We start from the raw sequence: 19,930 nt of genomic DNA, 5'->3' as shown, positions 1-19,930 counted from the left end.
CTGGGGTCTTGTCCAGGACAGAAACCTGATTTATTTATTGATTTTACCATCTGTACACCTTTGTTCCAGTCTTGGTCTAATCAAAGGATGCAATCATTAAATAATAATCAGTAATATAAAGTCTGCATTTTTAATTTCCAATTACTTTAATTATATAAAGTGTAGAACTAAATAAAGCCAAGAGTTGTATAAGAAAACTTAACATACATGTGCTAATTTTACAGTATATGACAACGTTTTCCTGTGTTAAGTAATTTTGGCACAGATCCATTTGACATCTGCATTTCATAAGTAATGATACATTTTAAAATGATCTTTTTCTTTATAAAGTTATCACTATTATGTAAAGGAGTTATTACAGTTATTAATAAGTATTTCTAAACAGCTGATAAGTTCCTTACTAATGAATAATTGACAGGTTTAAGGCCAGTAATTAAAATGTGTGAGCTCTCTTCCTCTTCTAATATTGAAAGGATTAATAAATAGTTTATGACTATATAGAGTTTTTAGAAAAATGGTAGATATTCAGAAACATGAAATGTTTTGTTTATTTGCAACCTTTTTAAACCTTGTTACCTTGTACAGTGCTACTTTTTATATAATATTATCAGTATGTAGACCAAGAGTATCATACAAGAGCACAGTATTTTTTATAAAAATAAAATAAGATACTATTATATGATAATTTTTTTGGAGTTATTTAGAACCAAGTTATTTTTTTCAATTCACCATGTGATAATTATATTCCTATTTCTGAATCTGTGGCCATTTATATTAAAGCCAGCCATCCAGAGAGCTGTGGATTGGATATTATAATGGCTCTTTTCAGCATGCATATCTGAGTTGACTTCCCTAGGCCAGGCTAAGTGTAGTAATGAGTCAGAAGCTATCCATCATCCAAGAAGTAAATGTGAGGTGTCACATGTGATTAGGACTTGGCAGAAAGTGAGTGAGGCTTTGCAGGTCTGACAAATGACTGCTTGTTAGTAAGGTCTGGCACTTTACCAACAGGGCAATAATTGGTGCTGAGATGCTGACAAATAGATAGACAGGCTGCAGATAGTGTCAGATACAGCGTTAAGAGAGAATGCTGACAGATGGGACAGTGGGTCAAGTTAGGGTAGTCAGAGAAAGAGTGGCGTGATGGGGGCAACACATGGAGAGAGGAACAAGTGCAGTGGAAGGAATACATGGCGAGCAGTACCAAATCAAAGAAAAGACAATAAAGGAAAAGAAGGCTTGAGAAAAGAGCTGAGCACTTTGCACTATATGTATGTGTTTACCTCAGATTCCCTTTGTTGGTGGCGTACTTAATGTGGTTACAAATGTAGTTGTACATTCCATGGGCTGTTGTGCAGTCTCTGGCATCAAAAACCTGAAAAGCAAATATAAAAACAAGAAGTCTGAAGTATTATGAGTGCATAATAGGAAAACATCTAAATGTTGGCAGAGATGTATCCATCTATATAACTGTCTACATTAATTGACAAGCTGTCAGAAAAAAACATTAACAGCACAAATCTTAGACAACAGCATTCATGGATTTCAGGCATTCTGAAATTACCTGTAGTTTGGACCACTGAATCCTTCCCACACATCTGGCAGCATTTCTCCAGGCATGCTTGGCTCCATAAATCAGTTCAGTATCTTTGAGTTGATAAGTTCCTGAAGCTTCTATCTCCTTGGTCACCTCCTCCAGCCTGTCCACGTGGGCTTTAGATCCATACCTGTTGACAGGACAGGGTATCATAAAATAAAAGATCAGGTACATATCTTCTTTTGGCCTAATGATGTGTCTCTGTCTAGGTTTCAGTCAGTCCTGTATGGAATTACTCTGTTCTGCATATTGTTTTGACTAGAATAAAGAATACACTATATAGTACTATAAGAATAAAAAGACACAAATAACCTAAAGAGCACAACATCATAAGAAATTGCTATTATTTCTCCTGTTTCACAGAATTTTGTTTGCGTTGGTACATGCTCTGAGACTTAAACTCTGTCTAGGTATCACACAGTTTGCTTGCCTTTTGATAGAGGTATAGTACTGGTCTATGAAATCGGTGGCCAGTGGAAGAAGCTCTTCTTTAGTTCGGACTTCATCTGGTTTGCGGATGTGCTGGTTGGGCATCACCACAGAGCCAAGGCACACATTTTCAGAACAGATTGGCATCTGAAAAGAAAAGTAACATGCACAGATTAGAGAGGGATTTGGATGAATGTATTATTATTTTTAATTTAACCTCCTTTAATTTGTCAACATACAAAGCATGAGTGTGGAGAGAATAACAACTGGCTTCATTTTATGGTTTTGTATATCAATATATCTTACTTTCCAAAACTGATAAACAAGAACCTAGCTTTTAATGGCTTAAATCATCTTGATTGTGTGCATAACCAGGTGGTTATTTTCTTTTACTTCTTATCTTTCACTCTCCTCGAAACATTCCGCTCACTCGCAAAACATGTTCAGCATCGATCTTTGTTTTGTGTTTGTATACAAACTAAGAACATCATTAAAAGGCAGAATTTTGTGTTACTTGATATGAAACAGAACTAAAGGACTGTAATTTTGCATGCACATTTAAAATTCTTTTCTTGGTCTTTTAACTTTGGCTTTGTGTAAAACAGTTGTAATTTCAGTTATAAGAACTCAAGACAGTAACACCATAAAACATGCTAATTCTGTTGACAGGCACATTTACCTCAAAACTTTCTTACCAATAATTGCCATTAGATTGTAGTTATTGTTTTAATTATTATTAAGACCTACTCCTAACCTTTTAATATACAAAGCAACATGGCTTTGGTAAATTACATCCACTCACCAGGTATTTGTTATATCATGGTTATGATCATATTCTACTTGATTCAAATAAAGATAATTTCTTCACAATTCCTGGACACTTAATGCATAGAAAGATTGTAACTGTTACATTTCTTTCACAATATCACTCACACATGGCTGGCACGCATGTTAATGAATGAGTAAGTCGGTGAGTCATAGATTGGTATCGTTCCACTAAGCTGAGACAGGAAGACAGAATAAGGAGGAAAGATTAAAAAAAAAGAACGAAAGACAGTGAAACAGGCAGATGCAAGGAGAAAATTGCTCATAGCAACCTTGTTTGGTAACTTTAATGTGATTAAAGTTGAAGTCAGCTGTCACTTTGGTTTGCCGTCACCAGCTTAGAGAGAAAACGAATGAGTGAGCAAAAGCTCACGACAGAAATGATAGCACAGGCGTGCAGTTGAAGAGGAAATTTGACAGTGACCCTTGCAGTGCTAAAATTGGCTTGTTACACTGAGCCACCCACTTACACTGTCCAAACACTCAGACATGCACCAACAGTGTGCCCCCCCAAAAACTTTGACCCTTCCAACTAACCTAAGACGTCACTCCGCAAGAGCAGAAAAAGGAAAAAAAATTCTGTTGAACTGCACAAACAACATCACAGTAAATCAAGAAAAGGGAAAATGTGAAAAGGAGTTGAGAGAGAAACTCAGGAAGAGCTATAAAAAAAGCAAAGTACGTATAATTATAAGGAGGTTGAAGAAAAGATAATTAACAAAACAAAAAGACAACAGAAATAAGACTAAAAAACAAAAAAGGTGGTGGTTAAAGTACGATGATGGATGTGGAAGGTAAGAGGAGAATAAGAAAACTGATGATTAAAACACAGAATGTTAAAAATAAAACAAAGGAATCACTTGTGCTCCAGCACGTCCGCTCCTCATCCTGCTTTAGGCATTCATGCCAGCCAGCTGTCCTTTTCGAAAAAGACGGATCATCCACGAATACAGCAGAGTCTGTGATATACAATAAATCTGAAAATGCTATTACAGACCATTCATTGGGATGCATGTGACAGCCTGTTCGATAAGTCACCAAAGTAATTAGGCTGCCGGTTGCTGTTTACAAATGGCTGCAGTGTTTTGAAGGGTGAATACTTAAACAGCACAGCTCACCTTGTGTTTGGTAGACTGGCTTACTAACTAGAGGAGGAAACTTTAGCTGCATGACAAAATAGAAAACAAAATAGGTGGACCGAGCAGTTTAGGAAAATGGATAGCACACACACACACACACACACACACACACACACACACACACACACACACACACAGGCAAGGTACTCTTTGTTTGTATGTAGACGTCGTATGTTAATGAACCTATGCATATTCATGTAACCTCAATAAAAGGACAGTGTTATGGGAGGACGGACGAGAGCAACTGGGGTCAAGCGAAGGGACGGCGCTCTGTCCGGTTTCTCCCGTGCACGAGTAACATGAAGAACTTTGCCTATTTGTGTCTTGCTTAGCAGTGTAATGATATTGTCTTCAACGTTCCAGCGGATGGGTTCAAGCTACAAACCTTAGTCTTTGCATAGCTGAGGCTTTCTGAGGTATTATCCTCAAACTATTTAGAGGTTATCTTATATACCAATTAGAGCCACCCTACCACCTCACTGTTTTAGGTCCTAAAGTCCAAGAACACCAGTAAAGATAATGTGTTGCATTAGGTTTGCAGCACAGTTTTTCATTAATAACAATATCAGCTTTGTGACACATTGAATCACTGAAAGATACTCATGAATCTCAAGTCTTATGGCATTAAGTATGCCAATCTTTCACATCCCCATGAAATCATGCAGATGTCATACAGAGTGGATAAGAAAGTGATTTTTTGCAAATACACTGACATTGTTATTTGAAATGGTATAAAGCTATATTTATCAGTAAGTACACTGGCAGAAAACAAGGGAAACCATCATAGGACCTCAGTAAAGACATGATACACTGAATCTGGTACAGGCTTTCTCTCAGTCTTTAAATACCCCTATAAATGGTAAAGTACATGATAGTCACCACTTCCAGGTCTTCATTGTCCTTTGTACTCTAACAAAGCTTTTTATGTGTGTTTGGGCTTATTATCCTGTTGCTGTATGAATCATTCTCCACAAAGATGCAAAAATGCGGGAAGCATGTCGCTCAAGAATGGAGTGCTTCTTCTTCGTCAGGGTGCATTCATTTTGGTGGTGCTATCCAACTGTGTTTGATACACCATGAGCGTTTCAAATTCTGTATCTGGAATGAAGCATGCATTGAAATGCTGATACTGTGGTCAGTTTGGTCTGCATGCTTTATATACATCTGGTGCAGCTTCCACAGTCTTTTTGAGTTCACTGCTCCCTCGAAACATGACAGTCACAGTTAGGAAATCATTAGACATTAGGAAAGCCCAACATGAATTTGAGCTCTTGTGCTTAGATGTTTTATTGTGATGCAATATTCAGCTACTTAGTAAACAATGTTCTGATGGAAATGTAAGGGAAAGCAATAGTTATAAAAGATGCACAATGGCTTCAGACTGACTTGAATAAGCCTCCATGGAGGCTCAAATCCCTTACATTGACAAATGAAAACATGGTTCACTGGAAGCAAACACACCAGTAAAACAGCAGTCAGTTTAATCATGTTGTTCCTATTTTAATAAAAAGCATTTTTGTTTCAGTTTTACTGTTATGATTTGAATTTCATTTTTGATCTTTGCAGAATCATCCTAAATAGTATTTACTGACTGTAATGTGATCCTACTTGTCCAGCTGGTAAGACAATACTTCATCTGACAGAAAAACCATAACACTCATGTACACCTCTGAGCCCTTTGTAGTTAAATCACTCCTAATATGTTTAAAATGGACTCCATTCACATTTTTGAAAACTTGTGCTTTAAATGTAAGCAGTGGATCTGTTATGACACCTAGTTGTTTAAATATTGTCTTCTCCCTCCTACAGTTAGATTGAATTTGTCTGATAAACTGATAAACTGTCTGGAGAAAAATAACCACATATTTTTACTGACTTCGTGTAGTCACAGAAATCTACCCATGTGCATTATTTTAAAACGTGTTTGCCTCGTTTCTGATTTCAGGATTTTGTGACACTTAATAAATGAAACAATCATTTGAAAACTGTACTGAAAACTGCCATGTAAAAAACAACAACAACAAACCTAAAAAAACTGAAAACAAAAAGAAGATAAAATGTCGAAAGGGGCACTTTTTAATGACATGTTAACCGTGTCATCAGCACATGTGTGGGAAGTAGATGGACAAGTGTCAGTTTATCATCATGAACATAAAAGCTAAACAACAGAGAACCCTAACTTGAACCTTGAGGAACTCCAAATTTATCATTAACTATTTGTGAAGTTTTGTTATTATTTTCTTTCAATTTGTAAGAAAATATTTTATTCATTCATTTACATAAGATGGAATTTTAATCTTTGAAAACTTGATGATTAATTGTATTTAAAGATTTCATTAAATCAAGTTCACAGCCATGGTTCACTTGCCCAATTCGGCGTTAATATTTTTGAATGCAAACCAAAGACACCAAATTGCAATGAGTGAGAAGTAAGAAAAGATGATCTGTTCAAAGGTCAATTCCAGTGTTAATTTTTATACTACAGGAAAGATAATTACTGATTTGAAATTACTAGTAGTCATGTGATCACCAAAATTAAACACAGGTTTTATTGCTGCAGTTTTCCAAACACTCCATTATTGATGGACCCAATTAACATTTTTATAATGAGAGAATTAGTGCCTCATTATGAGTTTTGATAAATATTATATTGAATATGTGCACAGCTTTTGTCCTTGAACAATTAAGAGAATTTCTGAATTTATTACTTCTCAAAAATGATTAATTATTTCTTATTTGGGAGACGAAAAGAAGAGTGCAATGTTATCACAGAGCTCCAGAGTCTATGTAGAGAGGGAATCAGAGCAGATTGATGGAGCAAGAAAAGATTAGCCATTAATAGTGCAGACTTTTGTTTTGTTTCTTTGTTTTCAACCAATAATCAGCATTTCTTGATAACAAATTCTCAAAACCACAAAAATAATCTCCAGTTTCGATCTTATAGCATTTATAGTAGCTTTTTAAATGTAATACATTATTATATAATTTTTGTCAATTATTGTGGTTCGCCTGTGATGCTCAAGCTCTGTTCTACTATACAGATGTTTTGTAGTCCAGTTGTGGGGTTTTGCTGGGAAAAGTGATGGTGTCATAATATATCATGTGTAATTCAAGTTTTGTGGCTCTGAATGTGATGCTATTGTTGTCAAATAAAAAAACTTTTTCTGATATGTTACAGGTGGATGGAAAAGGTTAATCTTAGCCCGCTGCTATAGGGTTTCTAGGCAACTTGACAACATCAGAATATATGATATAGATAAGAACCTTCAGAGGCCTAAGATCCACCTGTTTGCCAAGTTTCTTTTACTTTACAAGTTTCTTTTATTTTTTATTTTATTCCTTGAATTTTTAAAACTTGTTGTGGCTGAGGGTGAACTCTCTGTTGCACCATTGGATTTGCCGCATTTTTGCCTTCAAGTTAGCCTACTGATCACATCACACCTGTGAAAATGTTATGTGAAATGATCACACCTGGAAAACTACTGACACACTTTGTGATCATGCCATTTAATCAGTGCTGTATGATACACTGCATTAAACTCGCTTCAACAATGGCTTTCCGAGTCAGTTATCATGCTGAGGTTAGGCATTAGCTCAAAGCAGAAATCATCATTTTCTGTTCAATATTCACATCTCACGATGAGTATTAAAGGTACATCTACTGATTTTATGAATCCTAATGTATCACTTAATGCCTTTCATTAGTAATGTTTATTAAAGCAGCTGCAGATGGTTGATAAAGGGATGAATGAATTGGTTTTCTTGAGCCACTCATGTTACTGATTCATGAATGTATCAGCATTTTGGACAAAAATATCCACTAAACATTACGTATTTAATTTCCCAGCACTCTCTTCTGAAAATGCTGAGTCATCGAGTCATGACTACGTGAGTCACTATCTGACCATGTGAGCTGTCCCAATACGGTAGGCTGTGCCAGTGATATGTTGTTTTTCGGTCTGAAGAATTAATTGTTTAATAAGCTTCACCTAGATTTACCTAACCCCCCTGATTTCCTGCTTAATTCTAATGAGCTGAATCACCAACAGTTCAGACAGGATTCTACTAATGTATGAATGGTTAGCGAGAAGCAGCGAAAAGGCAGACGCCATGCTGTGCTATTGTTTTCCAATCTACTTGACTTGCAGATTATGTGTTGGTAAGTCTGCAGGCTAAATGCATATTCAGTCAACCAAGACACTGTACTTTATGTTCATCAGTGCCTTCAAGATTACCATTTAAGTCACAGACATCTGTCAACTTTGTTAGTCAGCTTACAGTATAAAAGCTGTGGAAAACCAATCTGTTTCCCCCTTTTGTGATATGTCAACAAATGCAAAATCACAACTATATTTCTTGTTATAGCTGATAAAATTATTAAATCTTGTATTAACCTTTGTGTTTACAGAATCTTGTCACACACTCTCTTTTTAAACTTGTTATCAGTATTCACCATATTTCGTGACAATGAAAACCCCCAGTACATTGTGATTCAATTCAATAATGAATACACTCTTTATTAAACTCTGTGGTTGTTTCGGGAGAATTAAGCAGTTTGTTTTGTGAGACAGAACTCCATTTGATTGCACATAGTCTCAAAACATTTTTCAAGCATAAAAGCCAAACACTTTTTCATGTTTCAGCTTTTAGGAGTTTGCTTTTGTTCTTTTGCTTAAGAGATGTCAGCCGTAAAGCGAATATAGTTTATTTGTCTAAAAGTACAACAGGCTGAAGATTATGGGAAGATGTGATTTAGAAAAATTGTACTATATGCATCACTACTTGCAGGTTTCAACACTAAAAAAATAAAATAAAATAAAGAATATAAACACAATATTGCATTGCATTAAGATTGCATCATACAGGTGTTTCTTTTTGCCAGTAGTTCTAATCTTTCTTATTCAGTAAAGGGATTTAGAATGTGAAGAAACAGCATACTACATAATTGAATAATCCAAATCTTTCTCACCCTTGCTAGGATGGTTTTCTGTGACAAACACAGATGCTATAGCAGGCTCCTTGATCTCTGTGATCCTAAGGATCTTTTCTTCAGGTGAGTTTTAATTGTCTTACCTTGCTGGAGCTGTGGTGGAGTGTGTCACTGTAGATGGTGCCAGTCTCCCAGTTCTTAATCTTTATAAAGCGGGGGCATTTGGAAGGGCTGCCATTCTGCAGTGACTTACTGGGTGAGGTCCTGCCCTCAGCTGGAGGCTGTAAAAAACACAGAGACATTCACACATGACTCATTTCTTCAGACCCTTGTACTTTAACTGTCTAATATGTTCTGGCCTTGGTAATACTTTTGGTGGAAACTGGATAGATTGTTTATAACTGGGAGTCATACCGAAGTAAGTTGAAAAGTGACGCAGACCTCCCACTGCCAGGAAATGGATTTGAGTGCATAAAGTTGGACATGAGAGTTTGACGTAAGGATACTATGTGAAATATCTGAAAGCATTTCAACTGGCTGCCTCAGTGAACCTCAGCCCTTTGTTCTCAAGGAATATTGATTTGTGATTGTGCTTATGTCTCTCTCACTCAGGCCTATGCACAGAAACCATCTGCATTCTTTCCTTTCTCCATTTCTCTCCAGAATAAAGGCAATCAGCATTTAACAGCAGGTTGATGGCAAGCTAACTCTAGGCTCACATGGTTTTCCAGTACTGTAGCTATTGACTGATGAATGGCTGCAATTTAACCCCAAAGCCAACTGTAAGAGCTCCTGGAGAAGGCAGCAAATGATTGCCAAAGATCAGAGTAATCAATTGCACACCTTGGAAGCTCTTTCATCATCTTCCACAGCTTTGTTAGTCAAACAGTGGTGCAGCTTTTGAAATACTTGCTTGCATGCTTGCTGGAGCAATGAATACCGACAGTGTCACACTTGTGGGGTCTCACTGTCATTTGATGTCCTCTCAAACTGTAGGAAGGAGTGAATAGAATCTGATTTTACACGCACAAGTAGTGTGTTTAATGCTCGAACAACAATAACCCCCGCCGAGCACCTCAGATATGACGTGAGGTTGTGGATAAGATGAAAGATCATTGTACCATAAGGAGAATGCACATCAAACAGGCAAAGTATTTCAGATGTGGAAAAATTAAGCCTTTCTGACTTAAAAAAGAAATAAAAGTTGTGTATCATTTGAATGTAAGGCTTGTTGCTCACGGGCTGGAAGATAGCTTTGGCATTTACATTTATTTCATTTTATTTTTATTTTTTATCGCTATCTGCAAGTTTCAGAGAACCGCGTTTCTTTGAACAATCGCTAAATACAGTATAGATGTGGGTTTTTTCTGCCATCAAGATCCTTTTAGAATAATTCTCCCTACATGTTTAACTTCCAGGTAAAATGAATTATTTTATGCGTTTGTTTGTTTATTTGATTGTAACAGCTCAAGTTAGGTAAGGGGAAAAAGTGATTGCCTAAGACTAGCCCATTGTCATCCTTGTTATGACCCAATGTACTGTACAAAGATGGTCACTGTTTACAAATGCAAAGATAATACAACCTAAAACATAATCACACCATAGCCAGTGGTCTTAAGACACTTAAGGGATGGTGTTTCCTTTTGCTCTTCCCATAATCTGGTTGCAAGTTTTGCTATCTGTTAATTTAAACATAGTTTGGAGTGAGAATCTCAAACCACATCATGAAAGTGCATTTTTGCCCAGTTTGGTGTGGGAACATGTGAAACGGGCCACTTTCATGAATAAATCAGCACTCTAAGTCTGATATGACATAAACATTTCTCATCGGAGGGAATAGAAGAAAGGCTTAATCTCGTTTTGTTTTAATCCAGTGAAGGTCTGCCTAAGTCTTTGTTAGACTTGAGGGTGATAAGCAGCAAAACAAAATAAAGAAGAATAAAACAAAAAAATAAAGAAAACTGGATTTACATCCAAAGTCTGCAGTTTATTGATAAAATCTGCTAGCAACAGCTGCTATTACAGTCTTCAACTGATAATATTGTTGGCACCACAAGTATTTTGAATGGCAAAACTGCATAAATAATATGTTCCAGTGCCTAATGTCAAAAAAGCATTTGCTGGTGCATGTATCATGCTTTATCTGTTTAAATGACCCAGTCCTCCCCAAGATATTACACACAGACTTATCTCTTATTTTAAATCCTGAGCCCTCAATATCAAGAATAAGGTGTGGTTATGTCAGAAGGGAGGATCCATGGTGCTAGAAATTAAGATAATTGAAGCTAATTAGATGAAAATGATTTCATAATGGGGCATAATCATTTTCTGGTAAATGTGGTTATGCAGTAAAGTTCCCCACCCACCCAAACAAAACCCTCTGATGGGAAATCAAGATGAAGCGCACAGGACAGATGTAGATATGAATAGAGAAATGAATGAAATTGAGAGTTTGAGAGAAGAGATATGTTCTATATTTTAGATTTTGAAGACAAATACATTTCTGATTTGACAACTGATGCCTTCTTCAGTGATGATTAAGCCATAATGTGCAAAAAAAGGAAGCACAGAGGCATATTTTCTGTTTTCAGTGGAGTATCAGAGTTGGTGACTCCATAAATCACTAGACGGTTGAATATGAGAGAACATCCCACCACCTTGCCTTTTCAGTCAGCTTATTACACATTAAATTATGCAGAAGCTTAAGTGAGAGACACATGGAAAATCCTTCACCAAAGTGAGAAAACTAATTTGCAGGGCATCAATGTGTCACTTAAAATCTTTGTAGTCAAAAAGGGGAAAAAATCATCTCCATTTTCTGAAACTATTTAACTTTTGTGTTTATAATGAACTTATTGTTGTACTTGAGTCTGTCACATTAAGTACTAAGCAGGGAGCCATCAAAGTTAGTATGAGTGTCTAGCAAAACGCCTGCAGGGGAGGTTCCTGCTGCATGAGTAAGTGCACATATACTGGACACACATTGATTCCAGTTCCCAAACACACATTCTCACAGGCAAATAGGCTTCCTCAACTTTAGCAACTACACACGACAATGAAAGACATATGGCTTCTTACTCCATTAAACATTTCTACTCTGTTATCAAGCACCATCCATATCTCCCCTCCCTCCCACTTTCTAACCCTCTCATACATATATTCTCTCAAGCATCCACATTAACACTCTCTCTTGTGGAGGTCTGAGAGGATGGATCAATTTAAGAGGGGTCACATTTGATGGTGCGAGACAGATCAGCAGCTGCACGCATTCATTAGGCCATCCTGTCTCATTGATGGGGCCTTGAAGTGGGATAACCATGTGCAGATTACTATCCCTATCGCTGACATTTAGACCTGTGGCCAGATCCTTCTGTGTAGAAGGCATAATCTGGGTTTAATGCTGCACAATCTTGCTGATGGTTGGATCTAATGTCTAGGTGATAGGATCTTAAGCAAAGGCTTTGCACAATGTAAAAAGAACATGGATGTGCATGCTCAGTTTGTGAATGCATGGGACCATAGAACACTGTGGATGATTGTTTTAAGGGCACAGAACCATAAAGGCAGTCACAGATTTACATGCATTACACAGCTGAACTAACCAAGCCTGCACAGGAAGACTCGAACACACAGGGAACACAAAAAGGTTTATTTTCCAAATTCTTGATCTATCAAAGTATAGATGAAAAACTTATGCTTACACCTGCTTTCTTTCACTCTAAATCATTTCAAGGGCTGGGAATTTGTTTCACTTTACCTTGTCAGTGTCAGCATTGTTAAGCACCACCGGCATGTTTTCCAGCATTCTGTCATTATCTGGCACCAGCTGTGGGGATGTGCCATTTCCCACGCCAAGGTCCCTAGAAGTCAGATACAATTTTCTGTCAGGTGTATAAACTCGCATCTGGTGCAAACTAATCTTTCATTTTAATTTAAAACCTCATCCAAGACATGCATACACATACACATCAAACAAGCATTCCGTTTCGCAAAGAACGAACAAAAAAAAGAGGATCTGTAGACACTCTAAAATACTGTTAAATAAGGAAACCCTGTACAATTTTTAAAAGCTCTGCACACCCACGAAGGAATTTCTCTGTTCAGAACATAGTGGGTGCACAAAGACAGGCATAGCTCACCGCTTCAGTCAGACACATTTATGTGACTAAACTTTTACACTGAAAACACAGATTTTAAGTTCATTTCAAAAGTGTTTCTGCTACTTTTAAGTTGTTAAATTGAACTGAAAATACTTTGCAAGTTCATGCAAATAAGTGGTAGTGAAAAAACATCCGTTTAGCATCTCTTGCCTATGTGGTCTTTGTTTAGAAATTCATGTGTTTATTACTAGTTCAATTCTACAGCCTAAACTGTTTGTGTGTGTAATAGTAAGAAAATACAGATTTAAGTGTTTTCCTGAATCGAAAATCAGACACAGAGATGCATAAACAGATGGTGAATCAAGGTGACTGACCGCAGATCTGTTTTTCTTTCAGTAAATAGCCCTACAGTATGAACGGCTGTTATTCATCAGAGATAAAAGAAAAAAACATATGAACAGTGAGAGCTCTCTGTGAGCTGTAACTATCTAATCCTAAGAGATTGAATGAGAAAGGGGGGAAGGGATATCCCTGAGCTGCCGCTCTTGCAAACCATATGAGACCAAAGTCGTCTTTGTGTGATTTCAAGTTTGCGTTCCTCCAATCGAAAGCGCCCACGCACATTGTGCCTCCTACTTTCTTTCACACTCCCCCTCCCCACCCCCATAAGCATGCGTGCATGCTAATTGTAAATTCTCACAGGCATCCTTTCTCCCTTTCACACCCCCTGTCACACTGTATCTCTTTATTGCCGCAATTTGCGAGATCATATTCATCCCCACAAATCGGAGGTGGAGTTCAAACATGCAGAAACAATGAGAGAAGTTGCATGTGTCATTTGTCATTAGCTCTGACTCAACCTCATGCTTAATTGTGAAACTGTAATTGCTTCTCCTCTGAAAACAAGCAACACTGGCTATAATGTGAGTTTATTTTCTGTGCAAATAGGTATAATTTGCAATGAAAAAATGACCAGAGATTAAAAAAAATTTATTATTTAGTATTAAAAAATATATTAGTATTATTCATCACTCTAACCTTTCTCTCCTCAGCATCTCTTTAGAAATAATTTTCCGACAGCAAAATAGAATTAAGTTAACTGACTCTTACCAGTGCTGAACAAATCTCAGCATGCACAATCAAATGTATTTAAATCCCTATTTGTGGGAGCACAGGTGGCAGCATTAGGTACGGTTGTTTAACCATACACTTTGGTGTTTTTGCATTGAGGTTTTTCCTTTTGTTGTGTTCTGTCTTTTCAGAGCACGTGTTTCTCAAGAAGGCAATGAATCACTCAAAGGGTATTTATGAAAGAGAGGAGGATGCACATGGATTGGTCAAGAATGAGATATTGATTCAAGAAGACTGCAGCCTCAATTTGATTTTAATTGGTCGTGGGAGTACAATGGTAGATAACTGAGACGCCGATAACAGTACACTGTGCAGAGCATGTAGACTGAATCGAGGATGTTATATTATCCCTGACTTAGAAGCCTTGTGAAAAACTCATCTAGAGGGAAAACTTAAACAAACTGCAAGAAATCCAAGTCTTCCTCAATAAATCATAAAATAAAAGTCTAATGTGTAAAATAAACAGAATTGTTACCAGTTTTGCACTTTTTCAAAACTACTGTTATGCATAAATACCGCAGGACCTGAACTCTATATCCAAGAGGGGCTGTTCGTAAGAAGCGCAGCTCACTTACAAACTGATAGACAATACATTTTTTTTCTGTAAAGCTTTATGTTACAGAAAACTAATTAACTAATTAATTATCCATGATTAATGTAGGAAGTCGCATCCATTACTGATAAAGCACTTGCCTACTGGGAAATGCTCACATGCTGTGTATTTTAATCCTGGTGAAACAGCCTCAATGCATACAGCAAGCAAAAAGAAAAAAAAGTAAAAAGTAAAAAGAAAAGTAGCTTTACATCTATAAAAAAGCAAAAGTTTGACAAACTGCCAAACTGTTTAAAGGATGTATTTGTAAGCCTACATAAAGCAGCTGGTTCAGCAGTAGAAGAATACCAACTGAATTGGTCCTGAGAAATGTTGTGAGCAATTTTATTTTAAGTGAGGCTTGCTAGAGACCAGCAGGCAGACGATAATTACTTGGCACTGTAAGCTGAGTCATATTAGTTGAATGAGAGACTGTCTATTACAGCTAATTAACACAGATGCGTCAGGTAGTTCAGAATCTTCGGGGTGGCAGAGTGAACAGGGATACTTTCAATCACAAGACCAGGTGCAAGTTCTTGTGTCAGCCAATAGCCACCATCTTTAAGAGTCCTTGAACTGCATCCTGAGTCTAATTCTATCTGGTCTCTGACGGCAACCCTCACTGTGAAGAGGATGGTGGACAAAGACACTTTAACTAAGGGATCAATAAGGTTGTATCACATCACAAATTACCAGGCCACTTGAATCTCGGCATCTCTTCTCCCAGCATTCCTCTGGCCTTCTCCATTGATCTCCTTTTTGCTGTTTTTGATGAGGCGCAGCACTGGTTCAATCTCCTTGAGCAGTTCATTGTTTTCCTCCAGCCCGTTGCACAGGAGAGCTCCACGGCCCCCATCCCTCATCAGCAGGGGGTCCTGGCCTTGCATGCCTCCCCTCTGTAGGAGGGACTGGGTGATGGATGGAGAGGAGAGGTTCTCAATGGCTCTTAGCTGGTTATCCTTGTTGACCTGCTGCTGTTGCCCAGGGCTCAATGCGTTGAGAGGGGACCACTGCTCGTAGGACTTTGATGATGGTAACACAGGGCGTGTGACCCTCACTGTACGCTGGCGCCCATCTCCAGAAAGCGTGGTCTCCAGGTGTGTGGTGAAGCCCTCAGGCCCACGGAGAATCAGCACGGCATGGCTCTCAGGCATCACATTCTTCAGTGTCTCCAGGGCCCGTTCATATGACAGATCCACCAGGGGCTTGTTGTTGACTGCCAGAACAATGTCGCCCACTTGCACCAGGCCACACTCCTCAGCTGCTCCACCACGGATGAGGTCTGACACAATGACAGGTGGCTTGGAAACTCTTTGCTTCACCAGGAAGCCCAGACCGCCAACCTTCCTCTTAAAAAGGCGCACTGAGATGATGTTGGGCTGGAGCTGGCACACTGTAGGCTCCGACTCCTGCATGGTGCCTGTGTATTGTTGTGTGTAATTGTGTGTGCTTGTCTGTGTGTGTATAAGTGTGTCCTCAGGAAGATTTCTGTAGAAAGAGGAGGAGGGAAATAAAAGTTCTATTAGTTTTGAATGAAATTACATTGACAGCATGATTTGTTTACAGTGTGTTAATTTAACATCAGTCAGAGAGGGGTATATGAGTCATTAAAGCAGAGTGCTTTCACAAGGTAATGTTACACAGATCATTAAGTCCTGCTGAGCTACAGATGCAAAATATTGTCATAAACATGAAAAGCATATTATCCTACTTATCACATGGCCATGTTCTGTAATGTTTAAAAAAGCAAATATTGAGTATATAAAAACTGAAAGATTAATTGCACTTTGGAATGTCAATATTTGATTTCTCTAGTGGAAAAATTTCCTGCTGCATTTGATCAAGAACCTGGTACAATTTGGACTTATTTCTTTTTCTTAATACATCATTGAGTTGATGCACCAGTGACAGTGATCTAATAATATTTTCTCTGATCTCTATGATTTCCTGGGGGTACTTGATATAATGAATCATTTACATATACTTTGCATGCTTAAGCACAGGATTGGCGTACTTATATATGGTAGGATTGCTGCTCTTACCATTAGAAACACAGGTAAGGTAATAGCTAAGGTTTCACTTTTGTTTGAGGTTTCAGTAATTAACACACACACACACACACACACACACACACACACACACACACACACACACACACACACACACACACACACCAGTCTGGAGTGCATTGTCTTTCACCACATGCTTAAGCCTCTGCACTTCCAATGAACTTTACAGATGATTAAAAAAAACGTGTCAGTCTTCACGACGCTACAATAATGCGTTTACCTCTTTAATTCAACGCCACTACATTTGTTCTTTGAGATCGTTACATCTGGTCGCGTGGGTGATGGCGCCTGCAAATGTACAGTAGGCACTCAAGTAAAGCTGCTCAGTGCGCCCGCTACGCAGACAGTAAAGAAGGGCAGGCATGCTGCTGCAGAGCAGAAATAATTCAGCACCAAGGTCAGCGCCCCTCTGAACGCTGACGGTCTTCACATTCCAGTTTTGGTTATTCCAAAAAAAAAAAAGGTAAAAAAAAAATCTTTAAAAAAAATCTAGAGAGGGTTTTTTGAACTCTTGCCTACTTTTCAGAAATCCACTTGACAGAAAATCAACTTCTCCAAAGCTCTCATGACAATATGCACGTTTCCCAATATTTACTAAAGGCATGTAAACCTTTTAGTTGAATCAGTTCATCAAACAACCACTCCCGTACAAGTGAAATCACACATTCCGGGGGGCGGGGTCATGGCTTCAGTTCATAGCCTTGGGAAAAACTGCCACTAATCCATAAATATTAGCTTAGCTCTCCTGAGGTGCTGGAGTCCTCCTTTGTAGCTGCACCCCACGAAGATAGGAAATTGCCAATAACAGACGTGGAAAGTGATGGAAATGTGCTCTGAATATGAGGATTAAAATCTTTTTTGAGATTGCCGCTCTGTTTGGTTTGGGTAGAACGATTATCTGTTAGGCAACATAGTGGTCATAGTCGTCTAAATGTTAACTAGGTTACAATGCTATTATCTAGAGTGGGCAAACAACTGTTTACTAAGCTGTATGCAATGTGGCTTATAGCTTGCCCGTATTCGTTGACAAATGTGTACGTACATAGCCTATATCTGACTCAAATCACGATCTACTGTAATAGTCCAGAGTTATTAAGTACTTGTTAGGTATTCCTTAATTCTTAATGTTTTTGGTAACTCCTGGTTGAGTTTGTTTCTGCAAAGTTTGCATGTATGTTTTCATTTTTAATAACTCATTTCTAATAATTTACCGTTTGAAGTGATAAACTGCCCACTTATAACTCATTTTTACACCAAAGTTTTCAATATGGCGTGAACCAATGGGAGAAAAGAGGGATCGGAGGTCGTCTCCTCTCAAGGACCCAGTGACAGTATTAAAAACTTTACAAATGTTTATGTTGTGCTCACATGTTGCTCATAAAAGTTGCCACTAAGAAAATGAATGAACTGGGTACCAGGCAGCATTATTTTAACAGGTCGGCCCCTTATACCTCAGTGCCATGTTGTTAAAGGGAACATCGAGGCTGCACATAATACATAATGTTAGGGTGATAATATGGACCGAACAGCATTGTTTTAGCGGATTAAGAGATTATCCGGCAAGGCGCCAAACAAACACACAGGTGAGATTTATTTCGGGAACTGTCCCCACTCTGCTTGCAGAAGCAACAAAACGAACAAATGAGAAGTTTATTAAAAATACCTATACTAAGGTAAAATATTAATTAATAAATACAATTAACAAATAGAAAAAAAAACCGAGAACCAAATTACACATTTTTCCAATACCCCCTAGCTGTGAAAGCAAGAATGTCTGATTTCTGTTGTCAAATCCAAAGCGAAACTGCGTGTTGCTAAGAAAAACACTTGCCAATGCTCGGGAAACAAAGATTAACTGGGAAAGACGACCAAATGACATCAATTAAATATAGAGCAACATCTAGCTTAAAAATGCCCTTTATTACTTTTTGAAAAATCTATGGGTAAATAAATTCAAAACTAGAATAATTTTATTTTGCACTGCTCCTCTCACTGAATACATTCGACAGAAAATCGTAAAATGTTCACATAGACCGCGGATATAGTGTTTATTTTTCTCAGCAACAAGTTCTGGTGACACTTTTGCTCCCAGAAATAAAAATAAAATAAAATAAAAAAAACAGCAGCAAAGGGCTGCCAAATCTACTGCTGTGCATGACAAATAATATTGAAATAAAACTGGTTTGCACATTAGTTTAAGAGCGCTCCATTTATTCTTAAGCTCTTCGTCCACCAGCGGAATGCACAGCCCCATTTTCCACGGAGACAGAAGAAAAAATAAAGGGAGGACAGTGAAGTAAAACAAGAACTCACCCCTGAGTTAAGGTCGCCGGCACAACGACCTGCTGCGGTGAACTTGGGCTAAAACTCCTGCGCTCCTGCTTCTCGGCGTCAGCAGCGGCTACCCAGCTCTTTCATCCAAAGACGTCTCCAAGTCGCTGAAACGCGCTCTGCCTCTCTAGAGACGAGGCACGCTTGTGCCTTTCTGCTCACCGGGGTTCTTTATAAATACAGAGCAACGGGAGACACTGTGACGAGCTCGGAGAGAACCGTGCGCGGGCATTTAAATGAACTGTAGGTGGGTTTAGTTATCTCGGATATCGTCATCACTCAGCATGCAAGTGGTCATGTGCCAAAAAGTGATTCCCAGGGTTTCGTGCTTTTTTCTCTTTCCTTTTTTCAGTGTCTAATATCCTCTTTTCTGATAAATACACAGTGGTTAACAGGAATTTATATATAAAATAAAGAAATGTTCTGTTTTGCAAATATACTTGTAACTCTGCATTATTGTACATGTGTGTCCTACTTGAAACGCCTTTATAGAGCTGTCCTGTTACATTTGTTGCAATTTCTGCTGCCATCTTGATCAGGTCTCTCTTGAAAAAGAGATATTTAATCTCAATGAGACACATAAATATAAAAATCAGTTTGCCATACAATGATTGCAGCTTCGACCTTGTGATGGACATTTTCTTACTGGCTTTAAATGGCTTTATATTATTCATAAGAGATATGTTTGAAAAATAGATAGATCAACAAACCACTGTCAACAGTTTAAATACCAGCAATCCACTCCTCAAAGAGCTGAGAAGAACAGTGGGCACTAAAAGAGAACAAC

The 19,930-nt window shown here is 38.0% G+C and overlaps 1 protein-coding gene across 4 annotated transcripts in view; it reads right to left on the bottom strand.

Annotated features, from left to right (window-relative positions):
• The window catches only part of nos1 (nitric oxide synthase 1 (neuronal)), a gene marked incomplete at its 3' end in the record, with an annotated part of 38,191 nt that extends 18,791 nt beyond the window's left edge, over positions 1–19,400 (bottom strand). For 2 of the 4 annotated variants that reach the window (XM_082555780.1, XM_082555782.1), the window contains exons 1-7: positions 19,126–19,400; positions 15,437–16,231; positions 12,678–12,780; positions 9,064–9,201; positions 2,028–2,173; positions 1,565–1,727; positions 1,284–1,375 (exon numbers count right to left, since the gene is read on the bottom strand). In XM_082555780.1, coding sequence (XP_082411906.1) covers positions 1,284–1,375; positions 1,565–1,727; positions 2,028–2,173; positions 9,064–9,201; positions 12,678–12,780; positions 15,437–16,158 — 1,364 coding nt within the window. In that variant the 5' untranslated portion in view covers positions 16,159–16,231; positions 19,126–19,400. Of the gene's footprint in view, positions 1–1,283; positions 1,376–1,564; positions 1,728–2,027; positions 2,174–9,063; positions 9,202–12,677; positions 12,781–15,436; positions 16,232–17,032; positions 17,175–19,125 lie in introns of those variants that run through there. The other 2 variants (XM_082555781.1, XM_082555783.1) reach the window with 2 other exon arrangements.
• Positions 19,401–19,930: the final 530 nt, after the last annotated feature.

Source organism: Aulonocara stuartgranti, assembly GCF_965226115.1.
Source record: "Aulonocara stuartgranti genome assembly, chromosome: 12".
NCBI lineage: Eukaryota > Metazoa > Chordata > Actinopteri > Cichliformes > Cichlidae > Aulonocara > Aulonocara stuartgranti.
Note: the sequence above shows the minus strand (reverse complement) of the source record. Positions and strands in the feature narration are given on the sequence as shown.